The sequence below is a fragment of the Clavelina lepadiformis genome, chromosome 7 (genome assembly GCF_947623445.1).
Source record: "Clavelina lepadiformis chromosome 7, kaClaLepa1.1, whole genome shotgun sequence".
In the NCBI taxonomy this organism is placed as follows: domain Eukaryota; kingdom Metazoa; phylum Chordata; class Ascidiacea; order Aplousobranchia; family Clavelinidae; genus Clavelina; species Clavelina lepadiformis.
In genome coordinates this window covers 14,789,991-14,813,380 of record NC_135246.1, presented here as the reverse complement: position 1 = coordinate 14,813,380, position 23,390 = coordinate 14,789,991, and the positions used below count along the sequence as shown (strand labels likewise).

Below are 23,390 nucleotides of genomic sequence, written 5' to 3'. Positions count from 1 at the left end.
CCGATCGCAAAGTTGTTGCATGCCTTCGCCAGTTCGTTGATCCCGATTACGGCGTCAAATACGTTGATTGCTTGATCTTATCATGTTATATATCCTGTCATATTCCGAGGAAAATGCGAAACGGAAGAACAGATCGCCAGACAAGCTAACATGGGATGCAGTATACCGCCCTCTGATTACGCAAAAAGGCCATTAGTTCAATGTTTGCTAAAACAGTAACAGACCCGACTATATAGCCTTGGTGAGCTAGAACGTTTGTGCCTGTGTTAATGTTCGCTTTTCGTTGTTTAGTTGTAAAACTGGCATGCACACTTGCCTTGCGGCTCTGCATATTGGTGTCCATTTGAGTTGACATTTTGGCAAAACGATTCATTTACGTTGTCGGAAGGTTAAATTATAGGTCAGTGACAATTCGATTGCTGACCACATAAAACACGTCAGTCCCAGCTTTTTTGTTTAATGAAGTAGGTTAAGTATGACGCTTGGAATACTTCATCGATGAGTCACCTTGTCTTCTGTCTAGTGACGTAAAAGAGCGTGGAACACAGGGATAGAGAACCTAACGTAATGACCCTAAACTAATTCACGCATACCCAAGACAGTACAAGAAATTCAACCTGAAAAAACCTGAGCACCGCAAATACAATCCCTACAACTTGATGTAAGTATATGAGCTACAACTACAATTGGCTTCAACATACTAGTATTCATGATAGCGTAACGTTTATTAGACATATATAGAGGAATGCACTACTAAAGAAAGGTGTTACAGCTTCACTGAATTATATATGTATTGATTACCTTTGCACAAAATCCTATTAAACAAACAAGATTAAGGATTTAAAACCATTGTGTGTCCAAACGTAGGAAAGCACTATACAACAGCTTAATTTACTTTTACAATTGCAAGCGGACTAAAAATATTCAGCAGGCGACCACACAGGTGAAAGAGCAAGAACGCTGCAAACTAAAGAAATTGACGACTAGAGATAAACAAGTGGTGTTTGTTACAGTATACGACAAAAGACGATAGAACGTATGCTGAAGAAGATGATAAGGTCTAATATTTTAACAAAAAACAAAAACGTTTGTACATAAATATATGCTGTATTTAAATGACGTGAATAGTAGGAATTTATATTTAAATGCAGGTAGTGGAAAGTAGCACAACATTGAAAAGAGGATTATAATAGATCCTGCAAATGTTGCAATGGAACAAAATCACCTATTTGCGACCAAACCATAGGATTTAAATTTGCCAATTCCATGTAGATTTCCTTCTTAACGTTTAGGTTAAGCAATGCAGCCAAGAGCAAATAAAGTATTTATGCTTTCAAACAAAAAGAAAAATATAATCAGAAGACATATGCTGCATGTTACGTTCGCAGTGAATAGGGGGACAACTAGCAAACATCAAATGTAAAGCACATATAGCGTAATATTAACATGCAAGAAGGCAGTTGCGTAACATGGGCCAGGCGTAGCAAAAATCATTGGTGCGGAGTTGACATTTTGCACGTCAACAGCAATTAGACTAATTTAACTTCAAAAAATACGTTATGTGCAATATGTGAAGCTTTATAACAAAGCCTATTCCTTAGTGGAAGCAACGTCCCATTCCCATACCATAATGCAGAGGACGCCGCCGCGGCGTTATGCGAATTATTACTTTAAATGCCATGAAAGTTGATGTTGAATTACCCGTCTCGGCATTGACCATAGTCGCCAGTGGTCCAGAAGCAAATTTGGGCGAATTTCAGTGGAGTGATGCGCACGCCGGTGTTGTACTCTTTGGGGGGTACTTCCTGCCCCATGTCCACCCACTGGTGCCCGGAGAAGATCCCAACAACACGTCGATCCCAGTGTCCGGTGTCAGAATCGTAGAGTCGGATGTAGATTCCAGCTCCAGAGGAACCCTTCTGTGCGTCACAGTAGTGATACATCATATCAGCGGATTGCTCCTCGACTGCGCAGTAACGGTAGATCAGGGTTGGGGTTTTGGTTGGTTCAAAGGCGGTGAAGTGGATGCGCTGGTTGCGCGGTAAGCGCTCCTTTACCGGACTGATGCCCAACTTCATAAAGTCGGAACCCAATGGACGTTTGAGTTCAATTACCGCATAATCGTATTCGACCATAAGATCAGTGTTTCTCTGCTGCTTGCTTTTAATCCAAGAGTGGGGAATGTGGGTCTTGCGTGCGCGGGTCCATTTGAATTTCTGGATTACCTTGGGTGCGTCTCTGCGCGTCCGCACCAGATTAGCTTGTTCGTTGACTGCATTGGCAGAAGATGTATGAGATCTCTTGCGGTTCTTCTTGCCTTTTTTACCTTTTTTGCCTTTCCTTCCCTTCTTTTTGCCGCGTTTTTTGAGCACTTTTTCAATCATTCGACCAACACGCAGTCGCTTTACGCCCTGCAAGAAATACAAAACAAAAATAATAATTAATGAATAACGATTCATCCGACTTTTATTTAATGGAATTATAATTGACATAAAGTAGACTTGACAATATCTAATTTAAGCAACTTCAAATGCACCAAGCCTGTAATGCAATTAACCTAAAAGCGGGCGTAAAGTATAGGCATGAGTGTGGGTGAAAGACAAATTCAATTATGCCGTTACAGTAAATGTCAATGAACTTGACTCGTGAAAACACAACCGCATAAGCTCTGAATAAACTCGACAGTTTTGCGGACTTGCCACGCCATTTCGGTACGATCAACTCAAAGCATTTAGTGCTGGCGTGCTATAACGCCGGTATTGTTGTTGACCTTAGTTAAATCGACGTACGAGAAACATGGACTTAACGATAAATCTACAATTTAAGGCACCTGTCTGAAAAGAAGTCTTACCGCAGTTTTCATGTAGCTACGGACCGAAATAAATTCAAGGCCTTGGCTTTTCGTTCTTTTTGTATTGTACACTGCCTTATTTGATGCCAAGACGCCAAAAAAGGCACTTTCTCAAATTCTTTCCATGGTTATTACAACATTTAATGGTTGTTTATCTGTGATCATATATCGGCCGAGCATTTACAGTGAAGGCATGTCACATCAGAAATAGACAGGTTGTTGTTACCGCATGATGGTCTTATGTATAAAGATTAATTAACTGAACAGACCACAACCACAGCATTTTGAGTTGCGAAGGCATCTATACAGTACAGTGAGTACACAGGCTTATATTTGACAGTGCCTCAAGGATTACACATTTTATACCAAATCAGTGTATCTTGGATTTTGCATGTTTTGGGAAAGATTGTTTTATTTCAGGCTGCGGTCCTGCTAGTTGCTTTGTGTAGAAAGAAATTATAAACTTATTCTGCATCATGAAAAATTCAGATGTGCGTTTGTAATCCATGGTCGTGAGGCAAAAACCCTTTTAAATTTGCATGGTCGAATTACACGACGTACAAGTATAATAGGCTCTTTCATTTTTTATGCAGGAGCAAACTTATAGGAGCCCAGAAATGTAGGGTGAGGCTCGGGTTTGGGAAAGTTGCACTGCGAATGCATAATTAATACCAGCTCGCGTTTCAAAGGGCTCGCGGCCAACTATACGTCATCATGCTAAAAAGGAAGCTTTAATTGTCTGCTGGCTTAAAGAATCGCTTTTTCATTCCGGCTTTTAGTGAAAGTTACGCTTTAACAGAGCGGTGTAAGCACGCCCAACTCTATAACTCCAAGTTAGTAAATTATTCATCTTTAGCGACATAAACGTTCGGCCCGAGAAGCCATTTACGTTTTTTGTGTATGCTTCCTGTCAACTTTAATGTCATGTTGGATCGCGCCCAGTTCGTATTCGTCAAGCAGTTACGTTCGTATATCAACAACGAAAACTAGAAGACTTCCTCGAAATACCTTCAGTTTTCGAGGTCAGCCTTTGAAGCATTGTTTTTTTAATTGCGTAAGAGTTTCGTGCTTCATTTTCAAAGACCTACTTTTTTGTTTCGAAACGATCTCTGTATATAATTGTGTAATTTCGTAAGAGTATTTTTGTTTTAGGGCACGTACCACCAATGCCAGTAAATATGCACAGCATGTTTTTACAACCAAGTTTCATTATATGGCTCTGAAAGAAAAATCGTTTTAAACATCACATGGTTCGTGCTTCGATGCCATACGTCAGAGGCGGCGCCAATTGACATCGACAATATTACTAAATGTTGAATTTTATGCCAATCGCTGAGGCAGCTGAAACAGCACGGATCGTATTTTGACAAGTGGCACATAGGGTGTGCCAATTGCAAACGTCTTGCGTCCAAAAGTAAATAGCAAGAATTTCTGTTCCTGTTGTAGTTACATCATATGCTTGTCTAGTTCTTTATAAATTATACATTCAAAAAGGTCGTATGCTTCTGAGTTGTAGTACCTTTGCCTAAAGATAGCCGAAATACATAAAAAGATTTCTTGCGCTTCGTCAACAAAGCAAGTGGGTGTAGGGGTTAAGACACATACCGACAAGCTACGACCCCATGACCGTAAATCCAGCATACATTTGCTTAAGGTTCTTTTTGTGTTATGCTTGTGCGGCTTGCAAGTACTTAATGCTTGCTCTACCATACAGCCTCGCATTGTATTAAAACGTGTAATTCGAAATCAAAGGCTCACGCTTCCGCGTCGAATCTAAGCGAGACATAGCCTACTTAATGGTGAGTCAAGAGACCGCCAAACAATGAACTTCATTCAATTCTATAAACATTCCCACGAATAATAATCAATTTCTTACCACGTAGGCGTAACTTTTAACCTGTGTGGATGTCTGTCAATCAAAGTTTGTATAGTCCGCTGGCTTTTGTGTTGCCCATCCGTAAATTTGTGAGCAAATGGAAAAGCCGAAAGTTGGTGGTTAAATGAAGTTTTAGGTCAGGGTTATTCACTTTTTCGAGTGGTGACAACTAGTTAACAAACCACATAACTGCTTAAAAGCATTGCGGTTGAAAAGACCGTGGAAAAGGCCGACAATTTTCTGAAACTAACGGCAATGTATATAATATAAACTAATAATTGATAAGTGAGGCCAGACCCGACTTATTCAAGTTGACTGTTCTATGTAACAGGATACACGTCTTTTCGTATTTACGTCACACCATTACATAATAAAGAATTCCAGTTATAAAACAATACGTCAAATGCTGCACAGTAGTAAATAGGTAACATAAAAGGCGGCATAGGAAAACGGAAATAAGCGTAAGTTTATTTCAGACAAGTCCACAAATAAGTTTGTGTTTAAGAGAGGGTTTTATATCGGTAGTTGTTCGATTTCAGAGCGTTATTTCACTTTGATAGACTGTATAAAAACCACAGAGACGTCAGTACTAGTTGGGTATTAAAGCTGATAGACGGTCTACTGAGGCCAAGCGTCGCAACAGTCTTACTGCTCGGGCCCAGTTTCAAAGCAAACAAACATTGTGTGCTTAGTAAAATAAATATATTATGGGAATGCGTCGTCTGGCTTTGAATTAAGGTAAATGACATATTGTAAATTCGCAAATATGAGTATAACGCTTGCACACAGAGCATCTTTATATCTTGGCAAATAGCATGTTTTCATGACTTACGTATCTCTTGCTTGGCAAGACTTTGAATTATTGCGGCGATGTCCACTCAAGCCTGTTTTTTAAGTTTGAACTGACAGCATGGGCCGACTAATGTGTAACAACCAAGCCATGCCGTTCTGTTGTATACAATTTTGCGTCCTATTTTCGTTCAAACGATGGTGTGTATTGCCAAAAATAGCCGTTGAAGCAAAAGTCAAAATCACCGCATGGAAAGTTCAACAGATAGAATACCGGGGAGCAATCTTGGGAGAAAGACTGCCACAATGTGTTACAATGACATCTTTTGTTCTATTGCATACCGTAGCTAGCCAAAGGGCCTCCTTACTTCTGTTTAAAGGTGCATTTCGAACCTTCAGTGTGGTTTATAGTCAACACATCCATTAGTCACGCAGTACATAAAGAATGCTTCGCTTTGATGCTAAAATTTAACTCAACTCTATAGATTTAGGTGAGGCTAAAGTAATGCTACAACAATACTAAAATTTACTGCTTTTATAAGTGCTGATGAAACAATTTTACAATACTTGCTTATACATTTTATAAAGCTAAGTGCAAATTGAGTGGAGAAACGCTTTGTTACACGCTTCAAGTTGCACCGACAGGTCTGCTACCCTCTTTTGCAGGAGGATTGGACAGTTTGACGTATCGGATATTTCGAAAAACTTCTTACCGCGATGGTATGCTATTGTGCAAAATAGGGTATTTCAAGCAAAATACCTTTGCTTTACCTTGGTTAACCGTACTGCCGAACATTTTACATGGTAACCCAACCTATTAGCGTAAACCTTTGTAGAGGTTGGCCTAGTCAGTTCTACAAAGATGCATTACAAGAAATTATTCTGTTTTAATGAAGCGAGACATTGCACGCAGCAAGGTAAACCGCTCGTAATCTATCTCGGTGCATGCAAGTTTTTGAAAGGTTTTCTAATTACTGGTTACTGTAACTTTTTTCTAATTACACTTGAAATTCGTACAACACGGCTATGCCTATTAGCTTATTGTAAGCCTGTTTTCAAATGCACCTTGTCCAATTGTGTGAGGCACCAAGTAAAAACAAAAAATGTTTCCACAATTATGTAAATAAAACGTCTAGCACTAGCTTTTTCATACCTTGAGGTATTTCTTTCCGTCGTGAATGCAGTGGGCAGACGTGAGCACGTGATTTGGCGATACCATGACACCAGCACAACCGGTAGATAACTTGACAGCAGTGGAGAATGGAAACATGGTAGAGAATTTCTTGGTCGGCAGATTAAATCTGGTGTCATATCCGAAGATAGCTCTCTTGCTGCGTCTCGGAAGTCGATCCATTGCGTTCCGCTCCGCCTGGGCCGTCGAGTTCATGTCCAAGCGCAACATCTCGTCAGAAACCTCGCTCACATTCACAAGAGTCTTGATCCGAACTTGTCGGTAAACATCCAGCGTTTCAAAACTCATGTCATTCTCTATGTCTTCCATACTCAAAGGTTGTCTATCTTTTTGGACCTGACAGTCGAGGTCGCAGTCTGTGCGCAGCAATCGTCTGACATGTCCTTTGAATTCGGCTCGGCCTTCATCAATTTCGGCTACGGGAGAAAGATTCGGCAAACGCGGCCGTTGCCATGAAAAGTCCCTGAGGTTTACTCTGACGCCAGCTGAAAGATCAGAGGCAACCAGCAACACCAAGATGCAAGCACAAGCTAATCTGGCTCCAGACATTTTGAAATATCTTGCAGCGTCGAACATTATTCTAAACAAATCCAGCCTATCGCCAAATTTTACAAACTATGTCAGTCGACAATTTCTTTGAAGTGGACACGCCCACTTCGGCGGACTAGCACTTGCTTGTTTCGTTTCTCCTCGCAAACGTCAAAGCTTCGCCGACGCTTTTCAACAACCTTCACCTACGTAGCGTGCTCAGCGCAACTATGACTGCCGTCTATTTGAGCATCTCGTCCGATGCAGCCTTTTTTGACTCTGAAACACAAGTAGAAAAAAGTTTTCAAATTCACAATCGAAGTCTTTAGCTAAACGACAACTTACGTACCCCAACCGAGCATAACTTTTAAAGAAAAAATAAACTACTATGAGTATATGCAGGCAACTGGAATGCATATCTCATATATAATATAATAGTAATGCTCTTGGAAGGATCTAAAAATAACTACAGTACTCAAATACGAAAAAATGAAGCCTGTTTTATTGTGGCAAAACATTACATGTAGAAAGACGTATGCTAAGCAGAAATTTTATAAAATCCTGCATAACAGTAGCCAGTAATCAAAGAGTAAATCCTCAAAGCCGATAATGATTGCTTATGTTGATATAATCGGATTCATTTACCAATCCCGTAAAACACACAAAAAGCTATCGTTTGCGATTCTATACTTTCTTAATCCTTCATTCCACAATCTTCCCCTTAATCTTGCCGTTAGTCATATTTAATCGCTGCCAGATAACATGGGATTGCTTTACGAAGGCATTTTAATAGCCTTCAATTTGCTGCAGTTGGTTATTAAGCGCGGAAAATTGTTTCATGTGTACGCTAACGACAAAGAACATCTCCTAAAAACATAGAGCGTTAGTGACAAAAAGCTTGACTACCTCACGAACGAGACAGAATATTAACATGGTCTGAAAAGAGAAGGTTTAGAAGAGGCAATTATCCCGTTAAAGCGCCACTTTGAATAAGAGATTTTGTGTCCACTTCCTGTAAGTCTGGGTGTGGGCACACGCAAATCTGGCGTTATATACCTAAACTTTGTTGTCCCGGCGGGAACAGTGACGTTGCGAACTATTGTTTAAATTTTGCGTCATAGCATCAAAACCACACAGCCTAAGCGGCACACTATACTGTGGCAGTAATCAGGATAATTGTAGCTTGTGACGTAGTGTGACTGACATTACATCTCGTTAATAGAAAAGGTCCCTCAAGAAAGATTATATGGCAAAGATAAAATTACGTCATTTCTATCATGCGCCATAGCGTGTCAGTCATCGATTTAAAGTTCAAATTTCCAATGATTTTTCGGCCACTGTGCTGTTTCGAGTGTATGACATACACTTGGTCTCAAGCCGAAAATCCCAACGGCCGACAAAACCTTATTAATAGAATAAGCTTCTTGGGCGACTTTAATAACTTGTATGGAGAAAGTTTCAGTGCTGCTTTCTTGTGACTTTCGGAAAACAATATAAAAAATAAACAGAATGGATGATAGTTACATTAGACGTACATTATCGATATATAGCCTAACATCATATGTCTATGGGCTACTTCCGCTTTCGTACGTCCCGTGAGATCGCTTTAATGGGAAGTCTAGTAGGTCAATTAGCACTGGTTATGACCGCTACTTCAAATTCTGTATTAACGGCATTTACCAGACGATTCCGGAGTTAAATCAATCTCAAATGCTGTCGACTGAAACTAAGTAAATATTAATTTGCAGTCGCAAACGTTCGACCTACGGACCTGGTTAAGAACGTAAGTTCAATAACGTTCAACTTTTAATCTGCCCCAATACATAAACGGAATGTCAATGTCACGCCGTCGCAGTCTTTTGAGACTAAGGAAACCTACAGTTGCTAAATGTGTTTATAAGTTACACAAGATGCCACGTTCAGTTCGAGAGCGTTCTGGTCCACCTCTGTACAACTATAGCCTGACCGCAGGTGCGTCTGCCCTCAATATGCCAGACCATCAAAATCTTATCAAGTTCTATGACAATTCGAAGCCTGTGTAATTTAAGCTGCAAGGAAGCAGGAAATCGCTGTAATTTCAAAGCATGATATCAAACCACCTGAGCGCCCTGGCGCACAATAGGATTGTTTGTCTTGACGATAAGGAAAGTTGATACCACCATGCATTGCTTGGATAAAACTGTAATGGCCAAAAAAAGCTCTCTCGCGACACTGTGTAAACGAATGAGGTCATTCGAAAAACCGTGTCCCGACTCCAGACGGATACCACATGCTAAGTTGTAATCATTGTGTAACGTAAAACGGGAACAATGGATTCTTTGAACGGGAATAAACAACATGTAGGAATGTTGGAGGCAAAACTTTGAATATCATACACCTTTGACCTTCTATTGTTATTAACAATGAGCATTGCATACACGAAGGCTGTTCGGCAAAACATGTGATGGAGTTTCTCCTGCATTATACGAAGCCCGATAAAACATTGTATATCAGGTTTAAACTCGGTTTTGTTGTTCGGCGTGTTATTAGTACCAGCACTTGCTAAATTCGCCGTTCTCAATGGGCCCCTGGAAATCTGAAAGGTTTTCTTAGAAACACATAATACAGTGATGAAGTGTTGCCACAAATCGCTCTTGTGCGTTCACTTTGACAAAAGAAGGAAAACGATTAACTTAAATTCCGCAGCTCTCGACAGGACTCAACGCCAACAGAACATACCAGTATCTGCACTGCTGGTCGTTAAATGACGTAAAACAACACACAAATATACGAGTACTTAAAGTCCAATTGACAATCTTCTAAAGTTTAAGGCCCTCTCCTCAAAAAGTTATTGCTAAACTTGAGAAATTTAACGTTAATGAGCTATGACCGCTTTATTGGAAACAACCGAATCGATCACGTGCACTTGTTTTACAAGTGAGGTCACCCAGGAGGTCAGAATCTTCCCACCAACCGAGTTACACAATGCCGCGAAAGGGCAGCACATTTAGTCATTGCACGACCTACGATCCCCAAGCCTGCAAAAGGCGTTATAGTTATTGGAATCTGCCCGTAATTTAAACGGATCCGTGTAATAGTCAAGAGATTTCAAAAACTTATTTCGACAAAACTTTGATTTTAGATTCTGTAACGTTTTTTAATTTGTAAAGTCAATATCCATTGGGCCCAGATAGTTGCTATCCTTCTTGTAAAAGCATTGAACCAGAACGTATCCAGTATCATTCAATGAACCGTGCTTGCTCGATTCACGTCGATCTGATTACCGAAGGAAATTTGTCATTCTTGATATTACTGAGTGGCATTTGTCTGACCTATCGGTTACGATTAGCGGTGTTATAATTTATTAACCAATCGTGATTAAAGAAAAGGTTAACGGCGCAAGCAATTTTAGCAGAAGTGGTCCCGATAAGTGCAGTGCAAACACTAAAAATTCACAGCTTATATAAATTATACCTTCTTATGATAAAGTTCAAATTTTAAGCAAACATTTTTTGTCGGTCGAAGGGCGTGATCTGTAGCGCTGTGTTACGTCATCCCTTTTATGCAAGGAACGCGACCTTATCGTAAGCCCACCCCTATTCCGACTTCATCAAACTAAGACTTTCCAAAGCTTCAAGGGTCGTAAGTAACATTTCCCGATATGTTAAAGGTGAAACCAAATTACCGCAGATATCGATTATCAGTCAATAACTATACTTAAGTGGCTCCTTGGGGATTAACTTAAAACCGCTTACTGCTGCAGTTAGATTCGCTGCATATCGCATTACCGGAATCGAAGAAATCATACCTTTAAATTCGTGTTGTAGCATTTACGTTGTACAGCAATCGTACTGTGCACTTGCTGCCACAGTTGCAAATGCCATTTAGCTAATCCGGATCATTTTGAAAACTTATTCCGGGAATGCGCAACTTTCTGATTTTCAATTAGGTAAAACGTCGGCTCAAGGCTGAGAAAACGGTAAATATGTGTTTGAAATTGGCGTGTGTCATCCTTATAATACGTTTAAATAACAAACAATAAGTCGGCTTCTGCTATGTCTTTCTTACTAATATTTTTATAGCACCAGTCAAGCTTAACACAAGAAACACCATATCCGTTGTATTTGCTTTTATTTGTTTTTATGACTTGTCAATGCCGAAGCTTCACTAAACGCTACATTTACTTGGGGTTGCACACAAAACGTAAGAAGTGAACAGCCCTAAATGCTATTGTAGACCAAAGCGTACAATATAATTTAGGAAATCCAAGAATCAAAGCGCCATGCCATTGTAGCGCGCAGTCTGAAACACCTAGCTTAATCTACGAGATGGTCGCTTGTAGAGAAAGCTATTCCACTACCTCGTACACTGCAACAAACGATCGCATGTTATGTCGTTCGGGACTGATACACTTAAAAGCACGTTAAACCTTAAGCTGTAAATAACACACCAAACCTTGTTTGAGTGTTCTTCAAGGTGCAACGTAGAATTTACTAAAGAGTGATATTAGGCAAGGTATAAATCCAACTTCGACTGGTTTTAAAAGCGCAAATAGCCAAACTTCGTCAGAAGCCACAAACGCTTTAAAAGAAAAACTAAAAGACCATAATAGCAGTGCCAATTCAAGTAATGTTTAGGCTGTGATCAAGCACATTAGGAATAAATTTAGATATACCGTCAACAAAAACAGTAATAAAGCATCTTTGCGAATTACGTATAAAGTCCAGTCTCTTGACGAAGATAAAGTTTTTCGCTGGAAATTTTGTACGAAAAATATCTCGCATGTCACAAGATAGTTGATGAAGATACGATAAAGACAAACTAAAGATTAACCTGAGGCTAACGGCATGAACTTTCGAACTCTTTGCACCCAGTGAGATGACAAAGCCTTTACTATGCATCCACGCTTAGGTACCTCTAGTTGCCACAAAATACGTTCCAATAGAAAAGTTTATACACAAAGGTGCACTAACGGTTGTCAAGCGAAAGCATTTTAAGTGTGCGTTTCCCTTCACTATACTGTTTACCAACAGCCTATAGCAAGCATTCAGTTGAGAAAACTGTTTTCATAACAGCGACAACATTTTCAAACAACTGTTAGACGCCAGTTTATACCTTACTCAGTAACGATTCTCTTTTGATGTTGTTTGTGTATGCTTTCGAGCAATCAAAAGAAGCTTTAATTGAAAGCCATGTCTTTCAACATGACCTGTCAAGTTGATTTTAAAATTAGTAAGCTCATCTTAGCTTTTGACATCACCAAGGTTTAAAGCCTCTGTATTATTACCAGCCGCTTTCTTATGCTAAAACCAACAAAGTCAATGTCGAGCAAATTAATTCATACTTTACACATGACTTCGCTACGGTTTTAGTCGTCATGAATCGTGTTTTCGAATGCCCAAAAATGGTCCCGAGACGTTCCTGCCTATGACCTGCTATACATCGCAAGCATTTTCTTTCAACCAAGCAAACAAGTTTAAATTACCTTTGTCTTCAGTGGCGCCATTGCCTGATTACTTCGACCCTTTCTCAAGTTCTGCGTCAATTTCGCTAACGTCCGTTCGGCACGCAATGTAAAATGTTCGAAAATGCTAGTTCACGCTCAATCCGCTTATTTCTTATTCCTGTATTGATAGTTGTCGTTGTGATGATTGTAGAGTAACCCAGCAAGGACGTATGCGAAGATTAATTCATGTTCAAATGGCGTGAAGACGGTTTTGTGTCCGCTGCTAGGGGGTCTAGTTTTGTCTGCCTAATGTGTGTTGTTGGGACAAATTACAACCTCCACGTGAAATTGGCGAGCAAGTGCAACATCCGCAGGTGGAAATTTGAGCGGTTTATCGTGTGGCTCCAATCCATGCATTTTACACCAAATTAGGCATGAAAACGCAAGTATGGTTTCACGGATACATCGTAACTTTGCACACCTGCTTTTGCTTACAAAGGTTACTCCGAGCAACAGTCGTCGTGTCCAAGTTCACCCATTGAAAATGCACTTGAAGGAATTTAGGTATAAAGGGAGAAGCGTAGGAAAAAATCGCACGGTTTCCGCTCCTACAGGCAAGGTATTTGTGGAATGTACGGCATGCAGCGGACGATCATAAAATAAGCGGATCGTTCTGTACAAATTAGTGCTGTTTATGGTGTTAAAAGTATGTCCTATAGACCGTCGTACAGAGCACTTTACGTCTGCAAATTTCTTTTTGTCCGACAAACGACACGCTTTAAAACTCCTTTATGGCCATTTTCGGCTTTGAGAACGCCGTATCAGGTCGTTGTAGTTTCCTTTCGATAATGCCTGGGAGTTATTTTTAGGCAAATTAACAAAGTTGAAGGTCGCTTTGCCACAACCGATTGAAAATTTTTCTCATTTTCTCAACGAACTTCTTTTAACAGGAGAATTGTTTGTTTCACTGGAAAAGTATAGGGTCATCGGTCGGGCTACAAACCGGACCGCAAGAAAGATTATGGTTACATTGACTTTGGCGATAATGCACGATAAATAGGCTTTTATAGGATCATTAAATTAGTCGAACCAGTACTGTTGACTCACCTTCTCGTAAACAGTTTTAACCACGTATATTCAACTGTTTACCGTTTTCTTATCTCCAACAAATCGAATTGATTTCATCAACACGGCGTATACCTACGACGCATACAGTAATTTTACAAAATAGCATTCTGTTTAATAGGTTTCCACTACTCATAGTTCAATCGTTGTTACGCCTGCTATAGGGGTAAGTAGCTGGGTTCTGCAGACTCAGCCAGTATGTCTAGACTTTGGTTATGCCTTTGGTTCACGCTCCATGTTCTTAATTTTCGATAGATTAAAACAAGCCAAAGTTATTGGTCAATGTTGTCAATAAACGAAACCGACTTTACTGCAATTCTGGAATATTAGGCTTTTTTCATGCATAGTACGGCGTGGGACACTGCATTGCTGGTTTCATTTGCCAAATGCAATATTTGTTGACGACGTATAAGGTAGGACAAAATTATTACGTTTTTGACAACGTTGCCACTGACTCGCGTTGCTGTACCGACAATGTAAAGCTAAACTCTTACATAAGGAATAGGTGGTGGTATACCGTGATCACTGATCAGTATAAATCGGTTACCAACAAATACCACACGATAGGTACGTTTCATGAGTGCAAGGCAGCACAGCGTATCGACAATGTTAGCAGAACGTGATTTTAGCCTAAGATCCACGTATCGGTTCAGTCCTTTTAAGTCTGATGTTTGAAGTTTTCAGCAAAAGTTATGCCAATTTACCATATTGTCAGGTATGACAAAACGTAATTGCGAGAGCCAACAAAAATTTAGCAAACGAACCACAAAACCAAACGTCTCTGTCAAAAACTTTGAGATATATTCGATGACTTCATCACATTTCTTTTGTCTAGATTTGATTTCATTTCACACAAGGTCGAAAAGTGCATAATTCGGTACCGGTATAATATGACATGTCTGAGCATGCTCATTGGGAATAGATTAGATACACCGGCGCAACCTAAGATGTCTAACTTCCACTAATCCTAGGCTAATAGACAGAGAACTACAGCTTGTGACTAACAAGACAACAATTTTAGTAACCTGGTATGTGGAGAAATTCCCGGCACACCACGCAGTTTCAAGCTGAAAAATCCATTCATTTAGATAGGAGTCGACAGCAGGTCTGGCTTTTAACACATCGTAAGCCTGCGGTTAACGCTTTTTCTCAACTTCATCTACTGTATTGAATGCTTTTGTTACGACCGGAACTTTTTTCGTATTTCCTGCCTTGAGCAGAAATCTTACCAACTTCAAGACGTTTATATCATGAGCATGTACGCTACGAGCATGAACTTCAAACTGCAGTCCACAAGAAACCATGTAATTATTACATGATACAATTAAACAGCAGGCTGATTATCTTAAACGTTCATAAAAACTTCTCAAAGAGTTTTACCGGTGTCAATGAAACCGACAAAGTGATTTCAACTACAGCGATTCATAAGAATTACGATTTCCATCGTGGTGATTGTTTTGCGTTTGAAAGTGCTGTTAACCGACCTGTTATCATCGTTATCATCCCAAATTCGGCAACATCGGTATAGCTAAGGGCATGGGAATTCGTGACAGGCTGGAATGCGTGCATCACGTACCGCCGGCCGCGATGTAATAGCATTCCAGCTCGTTTTCAAGGATATCGCAGAATGCTGGGAAAAGCAGTTAAGACAACGTAGCAGTTGTAAAATTAGCGGAAAAAATGAAACGAGCCTATAAACATCTTTATTACCATTCTCTTCAGGTCGAAAGGTCGATTATACCGGCCTGTTATGCTGTGTGTTTTGTATGTAGATGCAAAACTAAAAGGAAAATAGCTAAAAGCACTTCAATCTACAAATTGTGACATTTTCGTAATTTATTTGTGCAGATTGCTATATTTACATTAATAGTTTCTAACTGACACTAGTTAGAATGCCAAGTTACAAGACTGAATCACTTTGTGCTTTCATGGAAAGGTTTTTTAGCACCATTTGGCCCAAGACAAAACGCAAAAGTAAACAACGATATTTTGTCAAGGCTTCTGCGGTAAAGCAATATCATTGTGCATATTCAATCATATATTCAATTTGATTTTGATAGTGCCGAACTATATTTTACGACGTGCTGGCGATTTCCCACGATTCGTTGATGTTTATGTCGCAAACCTTGAAATCTGCAAAGGGCTGTAGGCAAACGTACTTGACGATACAAGATACGTCTCAGGAAGCACGTAAACCAAATTCTGGCAACGGAAAAACTATTTCGAATATTTTCGTTTGCGCGCTTTCACTGCGAGGAAAACATAAACAGTGTTTGCCTTTCTGACTTGATTCGCTTTTTGACGCCCCTCTGCATAACTAATAAGTATGCTGCATGCATACCAGCACTGCAAACGTTACTGTTGCAAGCTGCATTACGATAAGCGCGAAGCTTCGTTGAAAAGCCATAAAATTTTGCCAGAAATACATGAGCAACATCAATTTTCTCACGTTATCGACCACTAAGAATTCTGAATGAATTTTTGAGAAGTTTTGGTTTCATGGATATGCGATACGTCACTACAAACAAAACGCGAATGCATTTCCTTAGCCTTTGACCCTAACCGGTCATGAGCAAGCTTTGATCGTTGAGGAGACAGCTTCAATAACTGAAATTGTGCCGAAAAAGGTCAAAGGATTAGTAGTTTTTCGACTACACAAAGCGATTTAAGTAGGGGTTTTAAGCAAATACCTTCGTGTTTGAAAACCATGAGTATATTTTCAACAAAAACAAATAAAAATGGAACAATACTTTAAATACCATTGTTGACCGGTCTGCGTGACTTTACTAGTCCACAAAAATAAAATGAACGCACCATGCAAGTTAAAATATAGTTGTTATAAAATCACAATCTCCGCAAACATGCAGACGCGTTAATTACGAAAACGTGCCTGATGATGCAGCGAGCACTATATCATAAACATAAACACCACAGTGCATTTTTTTGCATGTAAATCATACTCAAATTTTAAAATTACATTGTACTTATCCAATCCACGAAACCTCACTTAAATCCCATAAACGGCGCGTTTTTCGTATCAAGAAAGCAAAAGGACTGCGATGACGTAAATTTGTTTAATTCGCCAATTGCACTTCGTTTCAAGTAAACGCGACAAACTTGAGTTTACTGTGTGAAACTTTTCAGAATTCCTCAATATGCAGGAAACCGGATATTCATATAGCCGTTGTTTGAATACCAAATGAACGTTTAGGCTAGACCTATTTATAAGATTTTCGTATATAGATAACTAATTATCCATACTGAGTTGAAACCGGAGACGCTTGTGTCGCTGAGTCTTGCCACATCATTTGCCTGCGCCACGCCATTTATGGGAATATTGCCCTCAGTTTGCTACGGTATATGGCGTATGTGTAGAACCGGTTAAAAAGTTACTGTTTAATAAAGCTGCGTTGTAATGACATGGTCCTCTCTTAGAACTAATGAAATTATCGAGGACCGAACAACTATTATTTGGCTCAAATATGCACGTAATACCCACCCAAAGATATTACAGTATGCTGGAGTTTCGCAATTCAATTATTAAATCTTATCCGAAACACAACTCTAGTAACAATCCATGATTTTGTTTAATGAAAATTAATTGTACAGTTTAATTTTGAAAAGGAACCTATCTACACATATAAAACAGCATCTATTGTTTTGAACACACTATTGTTTTGCTTAAACGCAGAAGACACAGAGAGCTTGCATGGTGTTAACTCAAGCCCCACTCATGCCTGTGACATTCACAGATGGTCATCGCTGATTCCTAGTCAATCGCATCCTTATACATGCAACAAGCCGTCGTGGGAAAAGGGCCGTTGACAGATCGTCTTAAGATAGGCTAAATGCGCCCTAAAACCACAACCTTGATACTTAACACTGACATGAACGTCTGGACAAAGGTCATTTTGGTGTACAGCACTGGCTAGTAACAATAAATCAAATCGTTCAATGCGAAAGAAAAATCCAAAATAGAACACAACTTATTAAAGGTAATTTTTTCGGGGGTTGTTTTTGAAATTTTGTTCTTATTCTCTGTCATTGTAATCTGCCCTGGCGAAGCTCACCGGTGAAACTTTCTTGTTCGAGGGTTCTTGTGAAACGTTGGTTCGTTAAAGAATTCAATCACCAGTTGAGCATCTTTTGCCGTTGAAATTACGCCTGGTGGAAAATATACAGTAATACAACTTGTTAACGTTAGCGAGGTGGACCACATCTTTTATTATACGTGATCGACAGGCGTCAGAGATCTTGAGGTTAACGGCCAATCAAGCTCGGATAAACAACGAATGATCGTCGAATAATACGTTTCGATTCGAGACCACACGCGTTGTCATCCAATATAACAGGTAACTAACGTTTTTATCTTGACACGACACAGAATAAAACGAGCTACATGTTATTGGGACAAGCTCAATATCATCTTGTTTTGAAATTCAGTGATCCAGACTTATCCGAGAAACAACCGTGGGAACAATATATTAGAATTTTTCTGCCGAGACTTCACTAAGTTTTCCCCCGTATAATAATCCTCGAATTTATGAACGCCTCGCATAGAATACTTTAATTCAGGACTTTTGGAAGCTGTTTAAAATGGTAATATTATTAATCGCAAAAACAAATAAATTATAAACATGTTATAATTTATTAGAATTATAACACATTACTGTTGATACCTTTAGGCTATGATTTTAGTTCATTTTCATGTAAACAGTACATGAAATACTTATCATGTGTTCGTCATGTTAATTGTAAATGCGGATTGTAGCCTATTGAAGACAAAGTCGGAAGTGATTGTTTATACGACAATATTGTTCGTGTTAACGTTATGATTACGTTAATATTTGAACATGAATTATTATTTGGCATTTTTGGTGTCAGTTCATGACGGAAAACCACGTCTAGACGTTGTGGTTATTGCTTAGTTCCAAACAAAATCATCAACATTCAATTGAGAAAAATAAGAATGCCAGATAAGTTCAGACAACTTTAATGATTAAACATACGCAAAGTACTTAGATGTTGTTAACTGACAACGTAAAGGTAGCCAACGTAACACAACACTAATGCGTCAATATCGTCCAAAATTCCCACTCATGCAGCAAGCGAGATGTTTTAAAGTTCGCCAAGTCCAGAAAGCACCTTGTGGTTATTTTGCTTTTTGTTCCTATGTAGCCTCAAGCGGTCACCCGCTGAAGTCTGATATCATGACCCCAGTGCTGGTATGCCTAATAAACTTGTAAAGCTCCCAACAGCGTATGATAAGATATCGATCAATAGTTTAAAAGATTTTCTTCCTTTCTCAAACCAATTGTCGGTGACCCAGTGTTGCCCCCTGTCACTGACCCTTCACTACAGAGGGTTGAACGTGGCAGTTGAAAGTTATTCGTCAGTACACGGCGACAAACGACGCCGGATTTTCGGTGATCAATTATAATTACCATGATTTATTGGATCTTTTCACCACTTAATAAAGGTTTTTGAAAATGAAAAATGCAACGGCAAAAATGGATTTGTCTCAAATTAAAACATCAAAAAAGTTCATAGGTTCATCAGGAAAGTGCACAGCAGTGTAAGATCATTCAGACACCATAGACCTGGTCTGATAACACGGACATGGAAATTTTGATAAGTTTGAAAAATTTGTTTTTATCGAGGTTGGGTATCAAGTAATCGAATAAATAATCGAGTAAACGTTAATTTAAATGGTTTTATTAGGTTTGTAATCGGTGTTTGTGGACTATTGTTACGAAAGATGAAATAAATGCGTAAAAAGTCAGACATCAATTGATTAAATAATCAATTTGTCAAATATTTTGGTCAATTACTTCGAATAAACTGCGCGCTTTGGACGAATAATTTGATTATTTCTCAAACAATATCCAAAGCTTTGATTGTTATTTCTATTGAACGTTAATCGAATGATTTTAATCAATCGAGTAAAGCGGTATTTTCAACTTCAATTACTCATAAAATTGTTACATTAGCTTGGAATTAGCATGAAAAATATTAACTATAAGCTTAACCACAACAGGTTTTTTACATTATCACACCTATAGGAACACAGGACAGTAAATTTAAAATAGTAAAAATAAACGGCCGTCTGTTCATTTCTGCATAGGATAAAAGTAAATTGTTGCATATCTGACTGAGAAATTTGATCACAATTTGAGTTTAACAGCAAATTTATTAAGTTGTAAATAAATCGAATAATTTTGCTTTGGTTTCTTAGAATTGAATTGATCGATTATTATGCGGCTATGCCTTTAGTGACTAAACAATCGAATATAATTAATCAACCGATTACTAAAGGCAAATCTGAACTTATCCAAATAACATTCCATTACCAGGAAAATGCGTACGATTGACAATGAATTATATCAATGACGATTACGAATCATCGTTGATTCTTAACGATGCATTTGTTCCCAAAAAAATGGTTATTTCCCAGTTCAAGGCAATTTGCATACTTGCATGTGCGTAGGAACTCTAGGTGGCATTGCATTTGATACCTTCGAGGTTTGAAGTTAAGATCTAAGTTATATTTCGTTTCGAGCAAATTCCATTCCGGTATGCCATGAAAAAAGAAGGTATTCCCTCGTTTCATTTGTTTATTACAACAACAACAAAAATGACCTGGATGATCCTGTCAATCTCACGCAGTACACTACCAGTCCAGGTCTTGGCTTTGAAACAATATCGTTTTGGAAAGTAAAATGATAAGGCCTGAGAAAAAGACTAGAAAGTCCAAAAATGGGCTGCAATATCTGGGACTTGTGGGTGGCGTTATAACCGGGGAATGTTGACCTTTTTACACTCGAGGTTCACATAAAATCCTTCTGATGAATTGATCAATCGCGGTTGAAAGTCCCAGACGTCTCCTTGCGATAAGTGGTAATGAGGTGATACCAACGTACTTTAAAACTAAAAAAGTTTATGTTTGACTTTTCGCTGCGGGTTTCAAACTTTCTTGTTTACGATCCTTTAAGCAGCAACAGACGAGCGCGTGCCCACGCATCGAAGTGCTGTTCGCCCACGTAATGTGCGTCGGCAGCCAGCATTGAACGGGATTATTGAGTTTCGTAAATATGAACGGAATCAACGATAAAAATAGAAAATAGCAACCAGACCTCGCCAAATCGGGGTTCCGGACGCATACGTGACCTTTCGCAAATGGCGAGCATCTTATTAATGTTGGGATATTTTAAGCGGTTTAGCCGCCATTGTAAGCGGATTTTCGTCTCGGTTTAAAAGCCTATTATTATCTACGTATTACTGTCAGGGACATTCTTGAGATTTCTGGGCCTTGATTTGTTATGTGGAGATTTAATACAAAAAAATCTGTAATATATGACGTGTATCTAAGTATAGGCTATATTTTTTTCTAATGAGCTTTCAACGTTTTCCTCTCGGAAAATATCTTATAAGTTACCATTATGATTTCTAGTACATAATCATCACTCCTTGAAAATAGAAAACATGAAGCCTTTTAGCAGAAGCTCTGAGACTTCCCCAATTTCTTACAAATACTGGCTTGACTAAGACCTATACACATACAAGTCCTTACTAGGCATTGTGGACGGAAACCTCGGTAATCTAAACAAAATCTGATGCCTGGAAATGGTCCTTTGTGCCTGGAAGATATTTCTAACGGACTTAATAATCTTACCAATCATTTGAGAAGCTTCACTTGTTGTAATATCCACAACATAGACAACGACGGGTCACATTTAAAAATACCTTATCCAACGGCAAAGATAAAAAATTCTCTTAGGTCCATTTGTAGTTTTCGGGTTTTATTTACAAGGTATTAGGCATCACATTTATTAACGAATTTTAAGGAGCAGTCAAGAGGTAATATTTATCACAAATGCCACATCGGAGGCAGCTTTATTCTTGTCCGCAGAAAACTCAAATGATAACAGAGTTTAAATAACACAGTTCTATACTGGTACTCAATACCCAACCGCGTCAAATGAAGATGTACATAACATTCACCAGGGATGAGAATGTTAGACAAATATGAATGAGTTTTTCGCTAAATTTGTCAAATATGATTCTTAGAGATGTCATTGAGATTTATTTGTGCCTGCCCCGTGGTAGAAAGTATTCTGTCAGAGAAGTCTGTGTGTATGGCCGTGCAATCACAAACGGCTTTTGTTCTCGGAGATCAACCCGCAAGTATAGGAAGTGTACGAACAAGATTTTTATCATAATCAACTTTGCTGTCTAAACGCAGTGACTGCGAAGCGTATGACACACAGTAAGCACAAAGATAAGTTACGCTCCACTAAATCAAGTCAAAATTGTTTGTTTGCTAAATCAAGTCAAAACTGTTTTGTTGCTGGCAAGATGATGTTCATGACAGAAGAACAATGCAAAATAGTTAAGGATGCTTCATGATCCTCTAGATGAGAAGACAAAAGATGGTTAACTAGTAAAAAGCTCTTTGAAATTACATTCTTTTCTGATCCGATCTGTTGGTTTTCCGTCATAGGTTATCAACAGTAGGATAGAGGAAGACTGAACTTCGAAAAACTCTTCAATATAACAGTGTGCGTGAGGTCTCCGTACAACGCTGTACGAAGGATCTAGATCAATTTGGCGCCGATTTATCCGCGCCGGTCAGTGACAAACATTTCATGCAAGCACTGCCACGTGACATTCAATTGACATTTCGTTATCATGACAGAGTTGAAGTGTTGAACGACTATTGTAGCCAGATAGTGTGGAATGAGATTGACAAAGTGAGCGGAATTAATTGAAACGTTTCCTTTAAAAGCAAACGCAATGGTCGGTGAATTGATTTTGCATAGAAGTTTCCTTTAAAAGGTATCTTCTGAAACATAAGCTCGTTGCTGTGCCGGCCAAACCTCTGATCAAGTAAGTTGCTAGCATAGTCAAATTTGATTTGCATCCAAACTGTTTCCGACAAGTTTCACGAAGCTGCCGAAACGCGATGACGAATTAAAATGATTGATTTTTATCAGACACCTGCAGTCAATTAATAATAAATGATTCTAATTAAAAGCTTTCCAATAAATTGCAACTTTGACCCTTAATGGCATAAACTGAACTTCATGGTGTAGCCGAACCGATCAAAGTAAAACGTGACGATGATTGACAAAATACAGAGAGATTGCTGCCGCTTGCGACTAAGCTTTCAACAACTCGTTTATGGAACAAGAGCGTGTATTGATAAACACGTAACATAACCATTTTAGGTCGAGCGTCCCAGAAGACCTGTTCATTCCATATTTCAACGTCGAGTGCTTATCGTTATGGAGTTAGAATGATCCGGTAAGTAATTTAGAACCGATTAGGTGCTAAAGAGGCTAAACTCTAAGCGAGGTCTTCACAGTTCTGCACGTAATGGACCTCGTCAACTTCCGTGTAAACGCAGGAAGTAACCCAACCGAAGAAACTGATTTGGCGGTGAGATTATGGTCACCTTTCTCTATTATTTCCGTTTTTACACCGATATACTAATTGGGGTACGATATGACACGTTATGCACACAATCAGTTTGAAACAGGTCCATGTCGCAGGAAGTTATTTGTGATTGTGGAAAATCGATTGATAGTAATCAACGACATGTAGT

The 23,390-nt window shown here is 39.0% G+C and overlaps 1 protein-coding gene across 1 annotated transcript; it reads right to left on the bottom strand.

Moving 5' to 3' along the window:
* Positions 1–706: 706 nt before the first annotated feature.
* Positions 707–13,861, bottom strand: LOC143464729 (inactive serine protease 35-like). The gene is made up of 3 exons (XM_076962672.1): positions 13,769–13,861; positions 6,670–7,515; positions 707–2,411 (listed from the first exon to the last, which is right to left on the bottom strand). Exons 2-3 carry the CDS (start codon positions 7,282–7,284, stop codon positions 1,698–1,700), a joined length of 1,329 nt encoding a protein of 442 aa, XP_076818787.1. The 5' UTR covers positions 7,285–7,515; positions 13,769–13,861; the 3' UTR covers positions 707–1,697.
* Positions 13,862–23,390: the final 9,529 nt, after the last annotated feature.